This window comes from Camelus bactrianus, chromosome 5, assembly GCF_048773025.1.
Source record: "Camelus bactrianus isolate YW-2024 breed Bactrian camel chromosome 5, ASM4877302v1, whole genome shotgun sequence".
Lineage (NCBI taxonomy): Eukaryota > Metazoa > Chordata > Mammalia > Artiodactyla > Camelidae > Camelus > Camelus bactrianus.
In genome coordinates, this window is record NC_133543.1 from 24,517,893 (window position 1) to 24,536,677 (window position 18,785).

The 18,785-nt window shown below is 37.7% G+C and overlaps 2 protein-coding genes across 12 annotated transcripts in view; both read left to right on the forward strand.

The window, feature by feature from the left end:
* ACMSD (aminocarboxymuconate semialdehyde decarboxylase) overlaps positions 1-8,914 on the forward strand; it is a 60,467-nt gene extending 51,553 nt beyond the window's left edge. For 2 of the 6 annotated variants that reach the window (XM_074363563.1, XM_074363560.1), the window contains 2 exons: positions 3,549-3,647; positions 7,512-8,914. In XM_074363563.1, the coding sequence (XP_074219664.1) occupies positions 3,549-3,647; positions 7,512-7,574 (162 nt within the window). In that variant the 3' untranslated portion in view covers positions 7,575-8,914. Of the gene's footprint in view, positions 1-3,548; positions 3,648-5,678 lie in introns of those variants that run through there. The other 4 variants (XR_012506979.1, XR_012506981.1, XR_012506977.1 and 1 more) reach the window with 3 other exon arrangements.
* Positions 8,915-13,833: 4,919 nt separating this feature from the next.
* CCNT2 (cyclin T2) overlaps positions 13,834-18,785 on the forward strand; it is a 38,350-nt gene continuing 33,398 nt past the window's right edge. For 2 of the 6 annotated variants that reach the window (XM_074363546.1, XM_074363547.1), the window contains exons 1-2: positions 13,834-14,169; positions 15,005-15,086. In XM_074363546.1, the coding sequence (XP_074219647.1) occupies positions 13,871-14,169; positions 15,005-15,086 (381 nt within the window). In that variant the 5' untranslated portion in view covers positions 13,834-13,870. Of the gene's footprint in view, positions 14,170-15,004; positions 15,087-18,785 lie in introns of those variants that run through there. The other 4 variants (XM_010973229.3, XM_010973230.3, XM_074363545.1 and 1 more) reach the window with 3 other exon arrangements.

Genomic DNA, 18,785 nt, shown 5'->3' on the forward strand with positions numbered 1-18,785 from the left:
TCTGATAATTAGTGATATCGAGCATTTTTTTCATGTGCCTATTGGTCATTCATTGAATACCACATCTTCTTTATTCATTCACCTATTGGCGGACACTTAGGTTGCTTCCATACCTTGGCTATTTTAAGTAAGTTTGCAGTGAATATAGGGGTGCACATGCTTTTTCAAGTTAGTGAACATCACTGGAACACATTTGTTCCTTTCTTCTTTAGTTGCTTTCCTTGTGATTTAATGATTTCCTTTAGCATTATGTTTGGTTCCTTTTTCTTTATTTTTGTGTATCTATTAGGTTTTTGGTTTATGGTTACCATGAGGTTTACATACGTAGCAGATGGTTTTGGTGTTTTTTAGAAAGAATATGTATTCATTTTATTTTATGTTTTTTTTTTATTTAGTTATAGTCAGTTTACAATGTTGTCAGTTTCCAGTGTAGAACACAATTTTTCAGATATACATGAACATATATATATTCATTGTCACATACTTTTTCACCATGAGCTACCACAAGATCTTGTATATATTTCCCTGTGCTATACAGTATAACCTTGTGTATCTATTCTATACATACATGTCAGTATCTACAAATTTTGAACTCCCAGTCTGTCCCTTCCCACCCCCTCCCATCTGGCAACCACAAGTTTGTATTCTATGTCTATGAGTCTGTTTCTGTTGTATTTATGTTCTTTTTTTTTTTTAGATTTCACATATGAGCAGTCTCATATGGTACTTTTCCTCCTCTTTCTGGCTTACTTCACTTAGAATGACATTCTCCAGGGACATCCATGTTGCTGCAAATGGCATTATGTTGTCATTTTTATGGCTGAATAGTATTCCATTGTATAAATATATCACATCTTCTTTATCCAGATGGTTTTAATTAGATAGTTGCTTAAGTTCTAGTGTATTCTGGAAGCAATACATTTTTACATTCCTCCCCCATTTTATATTTTTGACATAGTATTTTACATCTTTTCACTTTGTGTATCCCTTAACTACTTATTGTAGTTACAGCTGATTTTACAACTTGTCTTTTAACCTTCACATTAGCTTTTTAAGTGGCTGATCCACTGCCTTTACTACATATTTGCCTTTATTTTCTTATGATTAGTTATGGCCTTTTCTTCCCCATTGGAAGAAGACCCTTTAACATTTTTGCAGGCGCAGTTTAGTGGTGATAAACTCTTTTAGCTTTTGCTTATCTGGGAAACTCTATCTCTCCTTCAATTCTGAATGATAAGCTTGCCTAGTAGAGTATTCTTTGTTGTAAATTTTTTCCGTTTAGCACTTTAAATATATCATGCCATTCTCTTCTAAGCTGCAGATTTTCTGCTAAAAAATCAGCTGATAGTCTAATGGGGGTTCTCTCGTATGTGACTAGCTGTTTTTCTCTTGTTGCCTTTAAAATTCTCCCTTTAACTTTTGCCATTTTCATTATGACATGTCATGGTGTGGGTCTCTTTGGGTTCATCTTGTTTGGGACTGACTCTCTGTGTTACCTGGGCCTGGATGTCTGTTTCTTTCCTCAGGTTAGGGAAATTTTCAGCTATTTCTTCAAATATATCTTCTGCCCCTTTCTCTTCCCTTTCTGGGTCACTTGTAGTGTGAATGTGAGTACACCTGATGTTGTTCCAAGGTCCCTTAAACTATCCTCATTTTTTAAAATTCCTTCTCTTTTTTCTGTTTGGCTTGGGTGATTTGTACTATTCTGTCTTCCAGATCGCTGGTCCATTCTTCTATATGATCTAATCTGCCATTGATTCCCTCCATTAGTGTATTCTTCAGCTCTGATTGGTTCTTTTTTATATTTTTTAACTCCTCGTTCAAGTCCTCACTGTTCATACATTTTTCTCCTGAGCTTGGTGAGTAGCTTTATGATCATTATCTTGAATTCTGTATCAGGTACATTGCTTGTCTCCATTTCATTTAGTTCTTTTTCTCAGGTTTTTGTCATGGTCTTTTGTCTGAAACATACTCCTCTGTCTCCTAATTTTGCCTAATTCTCTAAGTTTATTTATGTGTACTAGATAGGTTGGTTATAATTCCTAATCTTGGGGAAGTGGCCTTATGTAGGCGATTCCCATGGGGCCCAGCTGCATCGTCCCCTCTGGCCACCAGAACCAGATGCTTCAGCAGTATCCCCTATATGGGCTGCATGAGCTCTTCTGCTGTGGCAAGGCTGAGTGTTGCAGATATGCTGGGAGGTGAGGTTGGACCCTGGCACTAACAGTATAGAGGGAGGATTCCAAAAGAGTGCCCACCAGGGCCAGTGTCAGCATGGTAGAACGAGCTCACAAAAATGGCTGACACAAGCATCTCAGTCCCCAGGGGGGAGTCCCAGATGCCCCCTGCCTCTTTCTACAAGACTCTCCAAGATCAGCAAGTAGGTCTCACCCAGGCTCCTTTCAAACTGCTGCCTCTGCGCTGAGACTTGGAGCAAATGAGTTTTTGCATATGCCCTTTAAGAATGGAGACTCGGTTTCCTACAGCCTCTAGCTCTCCCAAACATAACCCCACTAGTTTTCAAAGTCAGAAACTTTTTGAGTGCTCGTCTTCCCAGTGCAGGGCCACCAGGCTAGGGAGCCCAATGTGGGACCTGGACCCCTCGCTCCTCAGGGAGGACCTCCACGGTTGGGATTTTCCTCTGGCTTATGGGTCACCATGCCAGGAGTGTGAGTCCTGACTAGAGGGGCATGTCTCCGCCACTCCTAACTGTCAAGTTGTGGTTCTTTCTTTGTATTTTCAGTTGTGTTAAAATTTTTCTGCTGGTCTTCAGGTCATTCTCAGAGTAGAAAGTCAGTAGTTCTATTTTGGTTTGGCAGGAGGTGAGCTCAGGATCCTCCTACTCTGCCATCTTGAGCCCACCGATTCCCATTTCTGTTAGGTTGACCAGGGTAATCTAGATTTTAGCACACTGCCTGACATGCTGCTTTATACACCTGTAGACACACAAACCTGGGTACTTTGCTATCAAAGTGTCAAATAGAAGTTCAAAGTTACATCATTAAAAGACAAACAACAATCTAGTTTACAGAGATAATAATTGTTTGGGGGGGTTGGTTGGTTTTTATTTGTTTGTTTTTTTCTTTTCTTTTCACCCAATTTTTTTTTTTAATTTTTGCCTTTTTAACTTGAGTATGTTTTCAAAAATTGTGGGATCAACTGCAATGCATCATTCTAAAAAATACAGAATCCTTAATTTCACTTGAAGACATCAGCATGCTTTATTAAATAAACACCTGCTTTTTATTTTTGAGTATTTCTGTATTTCAGTTATTTGAATTTAAAAAAACAAAACGAACAAATAAAAAAAACCAAAGGAGGATAGGGGTTGATTTGTAGCTTTAAAAGACCTAACAGTGACACCTGCTGGAGAAAATGTTTGAATCCATTAAATCTTAAAAATTTTAGATCAGTTTGCTTCTGTTAATCAGGAAGAAATTTGTTATGTTACCACAGGAGAGCTTGTAACAAGTAAATATAATTAAGTTTATAAGAGGTTATCTGATGCTTTAAAGAATTAGAGATAACAATGTTTTTTCTTTTTTCAGGATAAAGTCATTTTGGGAAGTGATTACCCCTTTCCACTAGGTGAGCTGGAACCTGGGAAACTGATAGAATCCATGGAAGAATTTGATGCAGAAACAAAGGTACACACCTTTTACTTCATGATCTCCTTCCTGAATTTTCCTGCTCTCACTGTGTTTGGTTTCCAAGCACTTTGATATGTGATAACAAAGAACAGAGAAACCACGACACTTAACATTCCTAGAACTGTTACTTGACCTCCAGAAATAGCTGACCTATCAAAGGGCAAAGGAAAGTTAAAAAGCTGAAAGTCAACCTAGTATAACTAAATTCCTAAGGCCAAGAAAGAAAACTGTAAAGAAGCACATTATAATAATATATTTATGTTTGCATGTTACATAAATAAGAAAAATGTCTAAATTTTTCCTTTACTATTTGTTACAAATCTACCCATCTCAAAAGTGGTAATGACTCCAGCTATTTGGATATTGAGACTAAAGTCTTGATTAACAGGACTCAAGGATCCAGAACCCTTAAGTAACTGGATTTTTTTTTTCTTTCCGCATTTGACTTTTACGGTGGGTAAACGTGCCTTAATGCTGCCACTGCCTATTCTGCCCCCACAGACTTCTGAACGAAAATGACCTTAAAATGAGATAACTTTGCCATCCCCTTCCCATCCCACATCCACGCCAACAAAACAAGTTCTTCCCAAGACTTCACTGTCAATCACTACTAGGGGACAGGGATAGCCAAACATGAAAACAAAGGGATATAGAAATTCTTGACAAATCTTACAGAAGTCCCAGTCAAAATCCTTTGTATAAGCCTTGTCTTTCTTCTGAACTAGAATCCAAAAGTTCTCTTCGACTCTAATTCTCTGCTTTAATTGATAAGGATATAGCTCATTGTATCTTTTCAGTAGATCTGAAGCACATTAACAGATGCCAAGAAGATTTCATTTCAATATGACCTAGTTGCAGGTTATCAACTGGGAAACCTCAGAGTGCTTTAAACAGGAAGTGTCTCCTTTGGCACTTATTCACCTTAAGGCACTAAAGTCTTTTTTGAATTGTTAAATATTTATGTATTAAAGTAGGAAGCAATACTAAATTTATTTTTTCTTTTTCTTCTCACAAAGGTTGAAAATGAAAAACTTTCCATAAAGTTAACCAAAATTAAACTGAAACCAGATTACCCCAAGTATCCTGATTAAGGCTTTAATGGAATAATAATAATTACTATTACATGTCTTTTATTATTTAATTTTATATGCTTATCACTTTCAATTTTTCAAAAAATCTGGAATAAAAATTTTATACTGTCACAAACTCATGACATTCTGTACAAGGATACTCAATGAATGTTGTAAAGACTAAAAACAATCAACAATGGAATACTTAAATAATAATATATCCATACTATGGAATCTATACAGCCATAAAAAATGTTAATAATCCATTTCCAAGATATAAAGTTAAGCAAGGTGCAAAAAATGCACATAGTACACTTACATTTGTGTACAGTATACTATATATATGTGAAAAAAATTATAAACCTACATTTGAGTATTTGCTTATATATGTATAAAATATCTCTGGAAAAAGACAAGAAACTGATAACTCTAGGAAGATAAAGTAGTGACTGGGTAGCAGTAGTGAAAGAAAACGTACATGTTATACATTTTGAATTTTGAGCCACATGAAGGTGAAATTTCACTAATAATAGGTAAATGAAATAAATAAATCCATTTGATGAGCACAACAACACTGGGAGGTAGTCAGGCAAATGCATCTCACCATGTAGACGCAGAGAAGGAAAGCAGGACTCGGAGGCTGAGTGATCTGACAAAAACGAAATAACTGTTGGATTACAGCACATGGACCCAACCCCAAATCTTTTGACTCCAGGATCAGGTCTCCACCCAACACACAGAAATGTATCTCCTTTGAAGGATACTCTGTATCAGTCTTTTATTTTGTTTTTTACTCATTTATTTATTTTAGTGAAGTATAGTCACTATTTACAACAGCCAAAACATGGAAATAACCTAAATGTCCACTGACAGATAACTGGATAAAGAAGTTGTGGTATATTTACACAATGCAATACTACTCAGCCACAAAAAGATAATAAAATAATTTCATTTGCAGCAACATGGATGGACCTGGAGACTGTCGTTCTAAGTGAAGTAAGCCAGAAAAAGAAAGAAAAATATCATATGATATCACTTATATGTGGAATCTAGAAAAAGGACCAATGAACTTAAACAGAAACAGACATACCAATCTATTTTAAACAGTAAAGCACTTTCTCAGAGCAGCAGTAATCACTTCTGGATCTTCCTCTGGAGGAGGATGGCCCAAGTATGACTCAGGGAAGGTGCCTGAATATGAGGTCCCTGCCTCAGATGACCCACTCTGCAAGGCTGTGTGAGAACCCTGAAGCGGTCATGATATAAAGATAGACGTTAATGGTATGGATGTCACACAACCCCATGTTGGCTATATGCCTGCCCTTTGCAAGCTGGACATGTATCAATTAGGGCATCACAAAGTTACCCCTCAGATCACAGGAGTTCTTTCTGAGGAGCTGATCTGGTCTATAGCTGGGGAGAAGGTGAAAAAAATCTGGCAGCCTTCTTCTCATGAGAAATTTATAAATGTACATACTCATACAATATTCTGAGATTCTTCATTTGTATCGCTTTTCTTCCTCCCAAAGAGCTTACCTTTGATTCAGTGCCATGTGAAAGGACAGTGCATACAATGAGAAGGTTGTGTATGGCTAAATGGCTTCTGGGCACTATTTCCAGCTCTGTCGTTCGATGGTCCTAAACTGTACTTTTTCTCTGTATTTGACTCCAAATAGTCCTTAAAAGCCACTGGAGGGTTTTGTAGAGGTTTCCAAAGGTCATTTTCCTAAGAGGTTCTCCCCCATATAGTTTTCCTCCCCTCCTACAACCAAGTTTCAAACTTTGATTTCAAATAGAGGGACAAAGGGAACTGGATGAGGGCAGTCAAATGCACAAACATACAGTTACAAGATAAATAATACTAGGGTTGAAAGGTACAACATGATAAATATAATTAACACTGCTGTATGTTATATGTGAAAGCTAAGAGGGTAAATCCTAAGAGTTTTCATCACAAGGAAAAAAATTTTTTTTCTATTTCTTTCATGTTGTATCTATATGAGATGATGGATGTTCACTAAACTTGCTGTGGACATCATTTCATGATATATGTAAGTCAAATCATTACGCTGAACCCCTTAAACTTATATAGGATTATATGATAATTATATCTCAATAAAACTCCTTTTGGGAGCTGAATATTCTATTTACGTATACATCGTATTTAAAAAATCTATTCATCTGTTGACATATGCTTAGGGTGTTTCCATCTTTCGTGGCTGCTGTGAATAGTGCTGTTATGAACATCATATACAAATAAATATGAGTCCCTATTTTTAATTCTTCTGGATATATAACTAGGAGTAGAATTGTTGGGTCATAGTGTAATTTTGTTTCTAATATACTGAAACTTATCATTGTATTATTCTATATAAAATGCATTTGCAGAAATGTTTCATTAGAAACTGTTATTATAAAAATAAGTATAAAACAAATACATATTTTACATATGTTACTTATACATACACATTATTTGCATGTTTAAAAATTCCAAAATTCCAGCATGTTTTGTCCATGATTGTCAACATATTTGAGAAGTAGGAAAAATAATAAAAGCACAAATATACTACAAATCACTTATATTTTTGCTTTTAAAAGATGGTTCTATATGAATATAATTTTTAAATACTGGGGCAAAACATGGGTCAAAAGATTTATTGTTTAACCTGCTAATATTTTTTCTCACATTGGGGAACTGACTTTTTAAAAGCCTGATAAAGATGCTTTATAGGTACCTTAAAACAACCATTAAATAATGCTTTAAAATAAAATCTTTTCTTTTCTTTTTCAGGATAAACTCAAAGCTGGTAATGCCCTAGCATTTTTGGGTCTTGAGAGAAAACAATTTGAATGAATGAATTTACTACAAAGGCAAACTCTCAAGATTTTTATTTTTGTTTTTAAATATATATCACACATGCATCACTAAAATCCTATTTTTGAACTATTTTATCCAGAAATAGAATATATCCAAATACCTAAATTATTCATAACAAAAATGACTCATGTGTTTTTATTCTGAAAAGCAGTACATTATTTCGTGTACAAATCAAAAATTATTTTCCCAACACTTTTAAAATTAATGGCAGAAATATAAAGCAAAATGTGTGGGGAGGGTGTAGCTTACAGGTAAAGTGCATGCTTAGCATACATGAAGTCCTGGATTCAATCCCCAGTACCTCCATTAAAATGAATAAATAAATGAACGTAATTACCTCTCCCCCCAAAAATAATTTTTTTAAGAAAAAAATTTAAAAACAGCAGAAATGTCATCAATGATTTATATGGAGGAAAAAAACAGATTCATCCTAGAGGGTTCAGATGGGTTCTCCACTTTGAGTAAGTATAATGGAATAGGGTCCAAATAACCTATTTTATTCACTTTCAACACCTTCCATCAGCCCAGAAGAGGGCTAGGAATGCTTTAGATTCCAAAACAATAAATGATATACATAAAGCCCAATTAAGGAGGCAAGACAGATGTTCGTGTAATAATCACTAAGCAATAAAACCTGCTATCACAGAGGTTTCAGTAAGAGAAATTCACTTGGATTCAAACTTTGGGCAGATCTTCACAGAAGCTGGAACTTGGGCTGAGTCTATAAGGATGGATAAGGCATGTTTAGGTTTAGACGATGGGAAATAGGAAGACAAAACTATGGGAATATACATTTCAGACTGAATGAGAACTTACCTATTCTGGAGAAAAGTGTCCGTATGTAATTTACTTATACCAGAAGCTCTTTTAATTTAAAACACTGAGCAGAATGTATAAAGCAAGCTGTGGAGACTGAGCAAGGCAATGCCAGGGTTGCCTTGTTCTACTTACTTCATTTCCAGTCGTCTCGCTTGGGCTGCTGAAAATGAACTTGGTCCTGGGAGGGGTGGTGAACATCTGTGGTTCATGTACCTCTGGCTGAATTCTAAAATCAAGTATAATTTTTCAAAATTACTCTCTTGGTTTGGATTCACTCATCCTTCTTCTCATTTCCATTAGTCCAGAAAATCAAGAGTTGATTATTGGCACGTAATTTGTGCTGATTTAATTTTTGCTAAACTACACCCATCCCGTTATTTTCTCTTTACTTAGTCTATCTTGCTCTTCCTGTTGCTTCCTCGGACTTTACCCACCCACCACTCTGCTTGTTACTTCAATCTGCCTAAATAAAAAAACAAAGTTGAGCAAAACAGCAATATGAAGCATATGTTATTATTTTTTCCTTTCCCATTCTTAGGGAGAAATGTCTGTTCCTTTCCTATATTTGAGCACTTTTAACAGTGCATAATGACTGTTTTATTATGAAAAGAAACCTGATCACTTCATTCAATATCATAGATATATAGACTGATACATAAATAGATAATGGGTATATTCATATTCACAGAGTGTCTGTATGATGTGCCAGGACTGTAGGACTGTTCCAAACGCTGGGGATACAGAAATTAACAAAAAGGGTAAAATTCCTTCTCTGATGAACCCTACAATCTGGAGGGTGAAAAATATAAATAAAGGAGGAGGACAGAGAAAAGAGGAATGGAGACGGGCAAAGAAGGGGGTAGGGAAGGAGAAAGGGAGGGAAGGAGGAAAGGAGGGAGGAAAATTTTCTTATGATAAACTCAATGCAGAAATTAAAACAAGGAAATGTATAGTGTGACTAGGGCAGGATGGAGGATAAAACATTAAGTGGTGGGGCCAGAGAACACAGCTTTAAAGAGGACTTTGAACTAAGACTTGAATAACAGAAGGAAGCAGCCATGGAGACGAGCCTTCCAGGCACAGGCTGGAGCAGTCAAGGCTCTGAGGAAAGAGCTGTGGCAGAGCTTGTTAGCATGGGGGAGGGGGTGGGAATGAAGCTGAACAGTTGGCCAGATAAGTAGGTTATGGTCAAGAGTTCAGACTTTTATATTAAGTTTTATAGGAAGTCATTGGAGTTTTTTTTAAAAAATAGGTCTATGACATGCTCTAACTTATACTAAAAACACACACACATTAGCAGCTGTGTAAAGAATTATTTAAGGGGATCAAGATGGTATTAGAGACACAAGGAAGGAAATGATGGGGACTTGGGCAAGAGTAGTAGAATGGGGATGGTGGGAAGTGGTTCTAGGGAGAAGCAACAGCACTAGATAAATGTGAGGAACAGGGAAGACAGGAAGGAAAGAAATCACGCTTGATTCGTGTGTGTGTGCGCGCGCGCACCACAGTTTGTTCTATCAAGCTCCTACTTTCTGACGTTGTATGTAATTTCCAATATTTTGCAATTACAAAAAATGCTGCAATAAAATTAGGTTCATTTCCCGTATTAGACATAAGGATAACTCCAACATCGATTGGATCAACATAAGGATAACTCCAACATCGATTGGATCAAAGATTTAACTCTAAGATAAAGTAAAACCATGTAGACTAGAAAAGATGAGAAAATTACTCTTTAATCCAAGTACAGAGGACTGCTTTCTAATGATGTCTTTTCTGTGCAACAACTCCAGGGACATTTAGCCTCCAAGATACAGCTAAAGGTATTAAACTAATCCAGACTTTAAACACAAATGCCTTGACTCCTATTTTTTTTCACTTGAGCATGTAGGTAGATTTATTTTACCACAATGGGGGAAAATAGGTTTGGGAAAGGAAGAGAATCAAGTGCTCTGTTGTTGAACTTGTTATATTTCAGATGCCTCTTAGATATTTAACTAGGAATGTCTAGTAGGCAGTTAGATATACTATTCTGGAGAGTTCAGAAGGGAAGTTGGGGAGAGACTGTCAGCGTATAGAAGGTGTTTGAAGATATGAGACTGGATGAAATCACTGAGAAAAAAATGGAGTAGAAACCAAAAGACTAATTCCTGGGATTAATCAGCATTTGGAGGTCATATGGAGGCATCCAGCACAGGAAACTGAGTAATGCCCCATGAGGTAGGTAGAAAACCAGAAAAATGTGGTTATTCAGAAGTCAGGGGGAGACAATGTTTCAAGAAGTCCTAACAGCTTTAGGCCTCCCCCCAGAAAAATCAAAGCTACAATACTATGGTATTTTACAGAACCATATGCCCCAATTATAATTCAATCCCTTTACCCCAAATTTAGTTCCACTTCTTATAGTCCCAACTCTGATTAATGGAATCACTGTCACGTAAATCCTCTCCTTTCCCCATGTCATTAAATCCAACAGATTCTACCACTTTCGTATCTTTCACTTTTTATCTGTTCTTTCTTTCCTAAAGCTTCCAAAGTCAAGTCCTCAACTCTCAACAGGACTACTGAAGTAATCTCTTGTTGTTTAACTATTTTATATATGGTAGTATGTATCTGTTAATCCCATACTTCTAATTTATCCCTCCCCCAATTTTTCCCCTTTGGTAACCATAAGTTTTTTTTCTATGTCTGTGAATCTGTTTTGAAGAATGCTTGGTTGGCAGTTTTTCCTTTTAGCACTTTGATGCCTTCTTCTTTTCAATAACTGACTAAGTATGTTACTGCATAGATGTACCAAATCATCCCATCCCCAATTCATGGACAGTCATGCCTTCAGTCTTTCACAACTATAAACTACTACTGAGAATACTCTATAACATATGATGTTGAGCACCTTTTCACATGCTTATTTCCCACCTACACATCTTTGCGAAGTGTCTGTTCAGATCTGGTGCCCATTTTTATACTGCATTCTTTGTTTTCTTATTGTTGAGTTTTAACAGTTCTTTGCATATTTGGAATACAAGTCCTTTATCAGATATATGTTTGCAAAGATGTCTTCTTGTATTTTCACTCTCTTAACAGTGTCTTTCATAGGGGAGACATCTTTCACTTTAATAAAGTCCAACTTAATTTTTTCTTTCATGGATGATCTTTTGGTGTTGTATCTAAAAACTCACTGCCAAACACAGAGTCACCTATATTTTTTTCCTGTTATCTTCTAGAAGTTTTAAAGTCTTACATTTTAGATATAGGCATATGACCCACTTAGAGTTAATTTTTGTGACAAGTGTGAGGTCTGTGTCTCATTTCTTTTTTTCCCATATGAATGCCCAATTGTTCTAGCAGTATTAGTTGAAAAAGGACTATCCTTTCTCAACTGTATTGCCTTTGCTCCTTTCCCAAAGATCAGTTGACTAGATTTCTGTGGATCTATTTCTGGGCTGTCTATTCTGTTTCACTGATTTACGTATCTATTCTTTTGCCAATACATGCTGTCTTTTTTTACTGTAGCTTTGAGGTCGGGTAGCATCAGTCCAACTTCTTTGGTACTGGGCTGGCTATTTTGGGTCTTTTGCCTTTCCATAAAAACTTTAGAATTGATTTGTAGATATCAACAAAACAGTCTGCTAAATTTTTCATTGAGATTGCACTGAATCTATAGATAAAGTTGGAAAGAATTGATATCTAATAATAAGTTTTCCAATCCATGAACCTAGAATACTCTTCCACATATACCTACTTTGATTTCCTTAATCAGCGTTTTGTAGTTTTATATATCTGTATTTATAGTTATAGACACCTCCTGTACATATTTTAGTTTCATACCTAAGTATTACTCTTGGTACATGGTATTATGTTTTTAATTTCAAATTTCAATTTTGCATTGCTGATATGCAGGAAAGCAACTGACTCTTACATTATAATCTTGCTATAATCATTTATTCATTCCAGTTTTTTCAATACTCTGAGATTTCCTTCATGAACAATTATGACATCTGTGAACCAACTCAGTTTTATTTCTTCCTTTCCAATCTGTTTACCTTTCATTTCCTTTTATTATATTAGCTAGGACTTCCAGTACAATGTTGAAAGGAGTGGTGAGAGGGGACATTCTCTCCTGAAGAAGCTTCCAGTTTCTCACCATTAAGTATGATTTTACAAATGTTCTTTATCAAGTTGAGGAAGTTCCCCCCTTTCCTAGTTTGTTTAGAGTTTTTATCATGAGTAAGTGTTGGAGGTAGACTTTTTAAAATGTTGCTTTAAGTCAATCTATCCTGGAACTTCTAAGTAGCCTAACATTCGAAGCAAGCAAGGAAGGTAAGAAATGAATTTTTTTAGACGATGGATCATGATAGTTGCTTACTGAAACCAAATCAAGAGCTCAAAACTGTAGCTTAATAGATGCAGGAAGAGCCGAAGTGTATTAGTACACTGAGCATAGGCGCCCCCAAGTGATGACGAAAGCCTGGAGATTTAATCAGGAATTCAGTGAAAAGTATATCAGTTGCCTTTTAGGAGTGTATCTGCCTGTACTCTGTGACCTATGGCAAATAGCTAAAATTTAAAACTTAGGAAATTTATGCACACACAATAAGCGTCGGCTCAGAGACCAGCGGACTCCGAGTGGAGCTCTGCGGAAACTTCTGGAGAAAGGGCTGATGAACAGATATGTGCAGTGTTACTGTATTAAATACTAAAATTAAAATTTTTATTCGGTTCCTTTTATACTTACTGCTTCTATCTAATCCTCTCTTAAATCACAGTGTGGCTTACAAAAACACTAACCATAGACTCGAAACCTAGTTTATAAATTCGGCTCCTCTGGTTTGCTCAGCGGACAACCTTTGGCAAGCGAGTTTTAAAAAATAAACCCACGGCCTGAGTAGCTGTGGGATTCAACCAAGATGATGGGGGAGGGGGAAGCACTGAAGTGCGGCACAAATGTGGAGCGTCATTTCTTCCGCGTTTCCCTAGAGAGGTCCTTCCCAGAGCCGCCGGTTGGGCGGAAGCTTTCCGTCCGGGACGCCGGAGTCAAGCCTACGAGACTGCGCAGTCCGACGTTAGAGGAAAATGGACGTGGTGACACGCGACTGCGACAGAGAAAGGTTCTTCTCTTTTTTAAAGCGCCGCCAGACACCCGGCCCAAACAGCAGCCGGGATTTCAGAGTCCACACCCAGGCCCCACGGCGCAGCCGCCCGCAGCCCTCCCTCACCGCCCGACCCAAGACCAACCTCTAGCCTCCTCTGCTGCCCGCCCCTTCGTCCAGCCAACCCTAAGCCCGGCATGCACCGCGCCGACCTTTTCCTTCCAGCCGACCCCCACCTTCGGGCGCCTCCAAATGACAAGCTGCGCGGAGCATTGTGGTCCCGTGCGCGAGAGCGAGGCCGGGGGCAGGAAAAAGAAAGCAAAAGGCTAGGGTGAGCCGGTAGGGCGGCCCCTGCGCACGCGCATGGGCGGCGGCGGCGGTGAAAAGGGGCGGTGCGTGGTCTACGGCGAGCGCAGTGGGGCGGGGTCGCGCGGCCTTGGCGGGGAGTCCGCGAGCCAGGAGGGGAGGGGGGTGGGTGAGGGAGCGGGCGGAGGAGGAAGTGTCATGGCGTCGGGCCGTGGAGCTTCTTCTCGCTGGTTCTTTACTCGGGAACAGCTGGAGAACACGCCGAGCCGCCGCTGCGGAGTGGAGGCGGATAAAGAGCTCTCGTACCGCCAGCAAGCGGCCAACCTCATCCAGGAAATGGGACAGCGTCTCAATGTGTATCCTTTCCTATTCTTGGCCCTCCGCCGCTCACGCCCTGGCCCCTTCACCACTCGCCCGGTCCCCGGGCCTGGTGCGCCGCGAACATGGCGCCGCCGCCTCGGCCTCTGCTGGGCCTTGGCCGTGCCGTGAGAGAAGGCAGGCTCGGGTTCGGGAGGCCGCGAGCGGCCGGCAGAAGAAGGGAGGAGGAGGGGAGTCCGGGAATGCGGGCTGGGAGACTGCGTTGTGTAATCTGTTTGGGGCCTCGCGTGCTGGCGGCGGGGGATGGGAGTGCCGCCCAGACGAGCGAGGAATTTTACGGATTATCGCAGAAAAGAGGCGGCTGCTTCGACCTCTTGTCCGAAAAGGGGTTGAGAGCGAGAAGGACTAGGAATACTGAAAGGTGTTAAGGGTTCTCTGCAGCCCAACCTGCTCTCCTCGCCGGTTTGATGGCGATGCTCGTACCTTGGGAGCGAACCAGAGGTCTTTTATGTTCTTGGCATGGTTTTGTGTGGGTGCGCGCGCGTGTTTCAACTGTTTGATTTTGGGTTTAGTCAGTCGTAGCCATTTGATAAATCCTTCCCGGGGTCGCTTAGTAGCGATATTGGAGTGACATGCTCAGTTGTTGTTATTATTATGACTACTGTTGGTTCGCTGTGGAGCCTTTTCTATCCTCCAGCCGCCACCCCACCATCCTACCGGAATGATTGTTTGATTTGTTATTACAGTTTGGGGATTGGTTTTGAGTGAACGGGAGGCGTTGGGAAAGAACCGCAGATCGGGAATCTTCCTTCAAAATTGTTTTGGAAATGAGATCTTGTTTTTCGCAGATGTTTCCTAAACGTTACCTTCCAGCTCTCAACTTACAATAAACACTGCGATTGTTTATATGCACAGGTTTTATATGCACCATTCATTCACCAAATTCAATAGACAAGTAAGTACTATTTTATTGTGTTTTTACTACAGTCAAATTTTAAGGAAAAATCGATACGCAGAAAAAAAAGTTGGTCATGGGTTTAACTGTTGTGTTTAGTGTTCTAAGTTAACACTGAAGGTGAATCGCGTGATAAACGTTTTGCTTCAAATGCGGGGTTTCTGTTTGGTTGGTTGTTGAGTTTTTAATTTATGATAAGAAGCTACCAGGTGTCAGGCTCTGCCACGACTTTTGAACTGAAAGATAAATCAGAAACGTTTCTTTACTCAGAGTTATTTATTACATTGGTATTCATTTAAATTTTATACTCAACATTTGAATAATTGCAGGTAGTATTGTACAATGACATGTGGGAAAGCCCAGTCATTCTTTTGTACATCTTAATTGTATTGGGTTTATATTGTTTCGAATACTGTGAATTGGGCTTTGTTTAATTGTAACATTCTTTTGGAATGACCCTTTTGAAAGAGTTAAATGTTTAGCAGAAATATTTCATTTGCTAATGCAATTTAAGTTGTCAGATGTTCTTATTTATTGCACTTTAGCATTAGTTGTCTACTTAAATTTTTGGTGATGCAGTGGCAAGTCTTGCTTCAGATATACATCAGAGGTGTGTGTGTATGTATAATGAGTTTGAAGTAAATCTTACCTTCCAATACTGACTTGAAACATAATCTAAATCTTGACAAGTGGAGTCGTGTTGTTTAGTTGAAATTTTTTTTTTTTAGTTATGAAAGACGTCACTTTCATGTGTGGCACCTGTTGACAAAGAAAATAGTATATTATTTAGAAATATTAACTGTGCCTTATTTCTCACCATGTTTTTTGCTCACAGCTATTTTTAGATTGCTATTCTGAGAGGCCTGTGGAAAAGTGGACCATAGAAGACTGCAATTTGTGGATTGTCATTAGAACCTTTTAAGAAAAGTCTGAAAAGGTCCTTTTTTTTTGAGTTGGAAGGAAAAGCTTCATAGTTTAGATTGAATCCTGTTTTAATCTTTTCTGATCATAAGTCTGATTTGGTTTATCAGATTGGCATGTAGGTTTATCTTAAACAGTATGTATTTTTGTATACGTTTTGGTCTCTTGCAGTCTCCTTTGCTTCTACTCTTCATCTTTTAAATTTGCGTGAGTCTTACTCTGTTTCCATTTTCCTAGTTATTTCTTGTGCACAGAACTTAGGTCAGTGATAGTGTTATGAAATAACAGATTGAGAAAGTTATATTTTTATTTAAATTGTCTCCTAAGGCAGTAGTGAACTAATGAATACTGATATAAATACGACTTTCCTTAAGTAAGCTTTGGAGAATGCTGGTAGGAATCACAAATCAGAATAGTTCTGGAAATTCGTTATATGGCTGCAGATGTCCCCTTTGCTTACTTTTCTACTTCAGTAATGATCTCACCACAAGACTACATTTCTCTTTGAACCTTCTCTGTTTCATAATTTGTTTGTCTCTATGGCCTTGTTGGTGTGCTTTAAATATTTTACTTATAGCCGAGATTCACAGCTTTAACTTTAAATTGACTGATGAAAGCCCGGTCACTTGAATTCTCTTAACTCTTAATTGTTTTACTTAAATGCCATCATTTAATAAGAAAGAGTACTCACTTTCATTACCCTACTTATTATCTTATATGTGTGTGAAAGTAAGTGTCAACATTTTGCATTGAGTTATTATTAGCAGGATAATTGAAATTGGCTGTTAATTTCTATTTTGAGAAGTAAATTACACCCTTCGAATCTAAACATTGTCTTTTCTACCTTTGCTATTATATCAAAATTGATTTTAGTATTTGTGTTGGTGCACTTACATCAATTGCACAGCCTCACTCTTTTATCTTTTTTTCCCCTGTTCTTTTAGGGTGAGGGGGGCTGGTCTCAAATTGAATGTGAGTCACTTTCAAATTCATACTCCCCCATATCATTGGGGAAAATTTTCTTAGAGGGTTATAATGGAATGTCATAGTAAACTTAAAAAAGCATGCGTCTTCAACACACAGTAAATTGAACACCATTCAGTAAATTAAACCATAACAAACTTAAATTTTAAGATGCTAGTGACAAAATATACCTAGTTTTATAATAAATGTGTGTTCATTATATTAAAATATTTAAAAATATTTATGAGGCTTTGTTTTATTTTCCCACATTGACAAATTTAAAAGTAGAAAATTCCCTAAAAGTCAAGTTGCTGTTGTATTTAAGAATAAAATTAGTGTCAGCAGAACTGTTTTTTATTGTTTAGTTCTGTTGTCACTTTCTCTTTTAGAAGGTTGGATTGTTATCAGCAGAAATGACTTTTATATGTAACCTAGTTAGATAAATCTATCCTTTGCTCATTGGATGCAGTAAGGTTTGTGTAACTGAGATTAGTAATTGAAGAATGGCCTTGCTGGATCAAGCTCAAGATAAATCTAGTAAAAGTATAAAACAGTCCTGGAACCAGCAGTGCCTTCAAAGTATGTACTGTGGGAGAACATCCTCTAGTGCTAGTCTTACAGTAGGTGTTGACCCAGCTTTTCCTGGAAACTGTTCATCAGTTTGCTTTGTCAAATTTACGATGCATTTGTTTATTGCATTAATTCCAAGTCTATGCGTTCTCTTAAAATGAGGTTGTAAAGACCACTCTTAGTATTTTTGTTAGTTATGGTCTGTTCTCATGGCATCTCCCAGTTCATTTGGTCATTTTAATCTTCTCTTTACTTCTCGTTAGTCCCATTGCCTCTTAGTTGAGCTGCAGCAACTGAAACAATATAATACGCCAAATTTAAAAGTGTTGTAGTTTTAAGGTCTCAAGAGACCATGGTTAGTTAAGGGCAGTATTCAGAACTAATGATTTTAAGGAATGATTATGATGACTTCTAAGAATCTGTCATATCTGACTGTCACTTAATACATCTAAGTTAGATTAGTCAGCTGATACACATAAAGGAACTTGTATTTTCTTGTGCTAAACTTTGATTACCACTTTTTGCTTGCAGTCTTAGTAATCTTTCTCAGTTGACTGGGCTCTTGACAAGTAGATATCATTTGAAACTTTAAAGATGTTCTTTTCTCATTCCTTTCTTCCCCTGTAAAGACTTAAATAATTTAAAGGAAAGGCATTCTTTTATCTTTCTAAAGAAGTGCTCACAGTCTCTGTTCTTTGTCCGATATATAGCATTCACCCATTATAATTTTTAGTAATAGTCTTGGCATAGGAATTTATTCAAGATTTGTTAATAGTAGATTTTATCCAGTTTGCACTAACTGTTGCTTGTTTATACTCAGATTGCTCATAAACAGTTGCCATAAACAATTGCCATTTGTGAAAGAAAACCAATGTTTTAGGAGGATTGTTTAGCTAAGGATTTTGTTTAAATTTTTATTGTGAAAGCCCTAAATTTCTTTCAAACATAGGAATCTAGAGAAAGTTAAATGTAAAAATCCTCCCCCCTCCCCCACATATTGAAACTAGAAGGTAAGCAGTGTAAGGGCGGGGGAGTTTTGTCTCCTTTCTTTTTTGGCTTTACTCGCCAGTACCTTAACATAGAATAGATATTCAGCAGTGGTTTGTCAATAGAATGGATCAAATTTTGTTGCTCACAGGTCTATTAAATGAGTTCTTACACATTTTTCTCTATATACATCCTCCCCACATAGACACATTTAAAGTATGATTGAAAACTAACAGGCGTTATCGTAAATGAAAACAG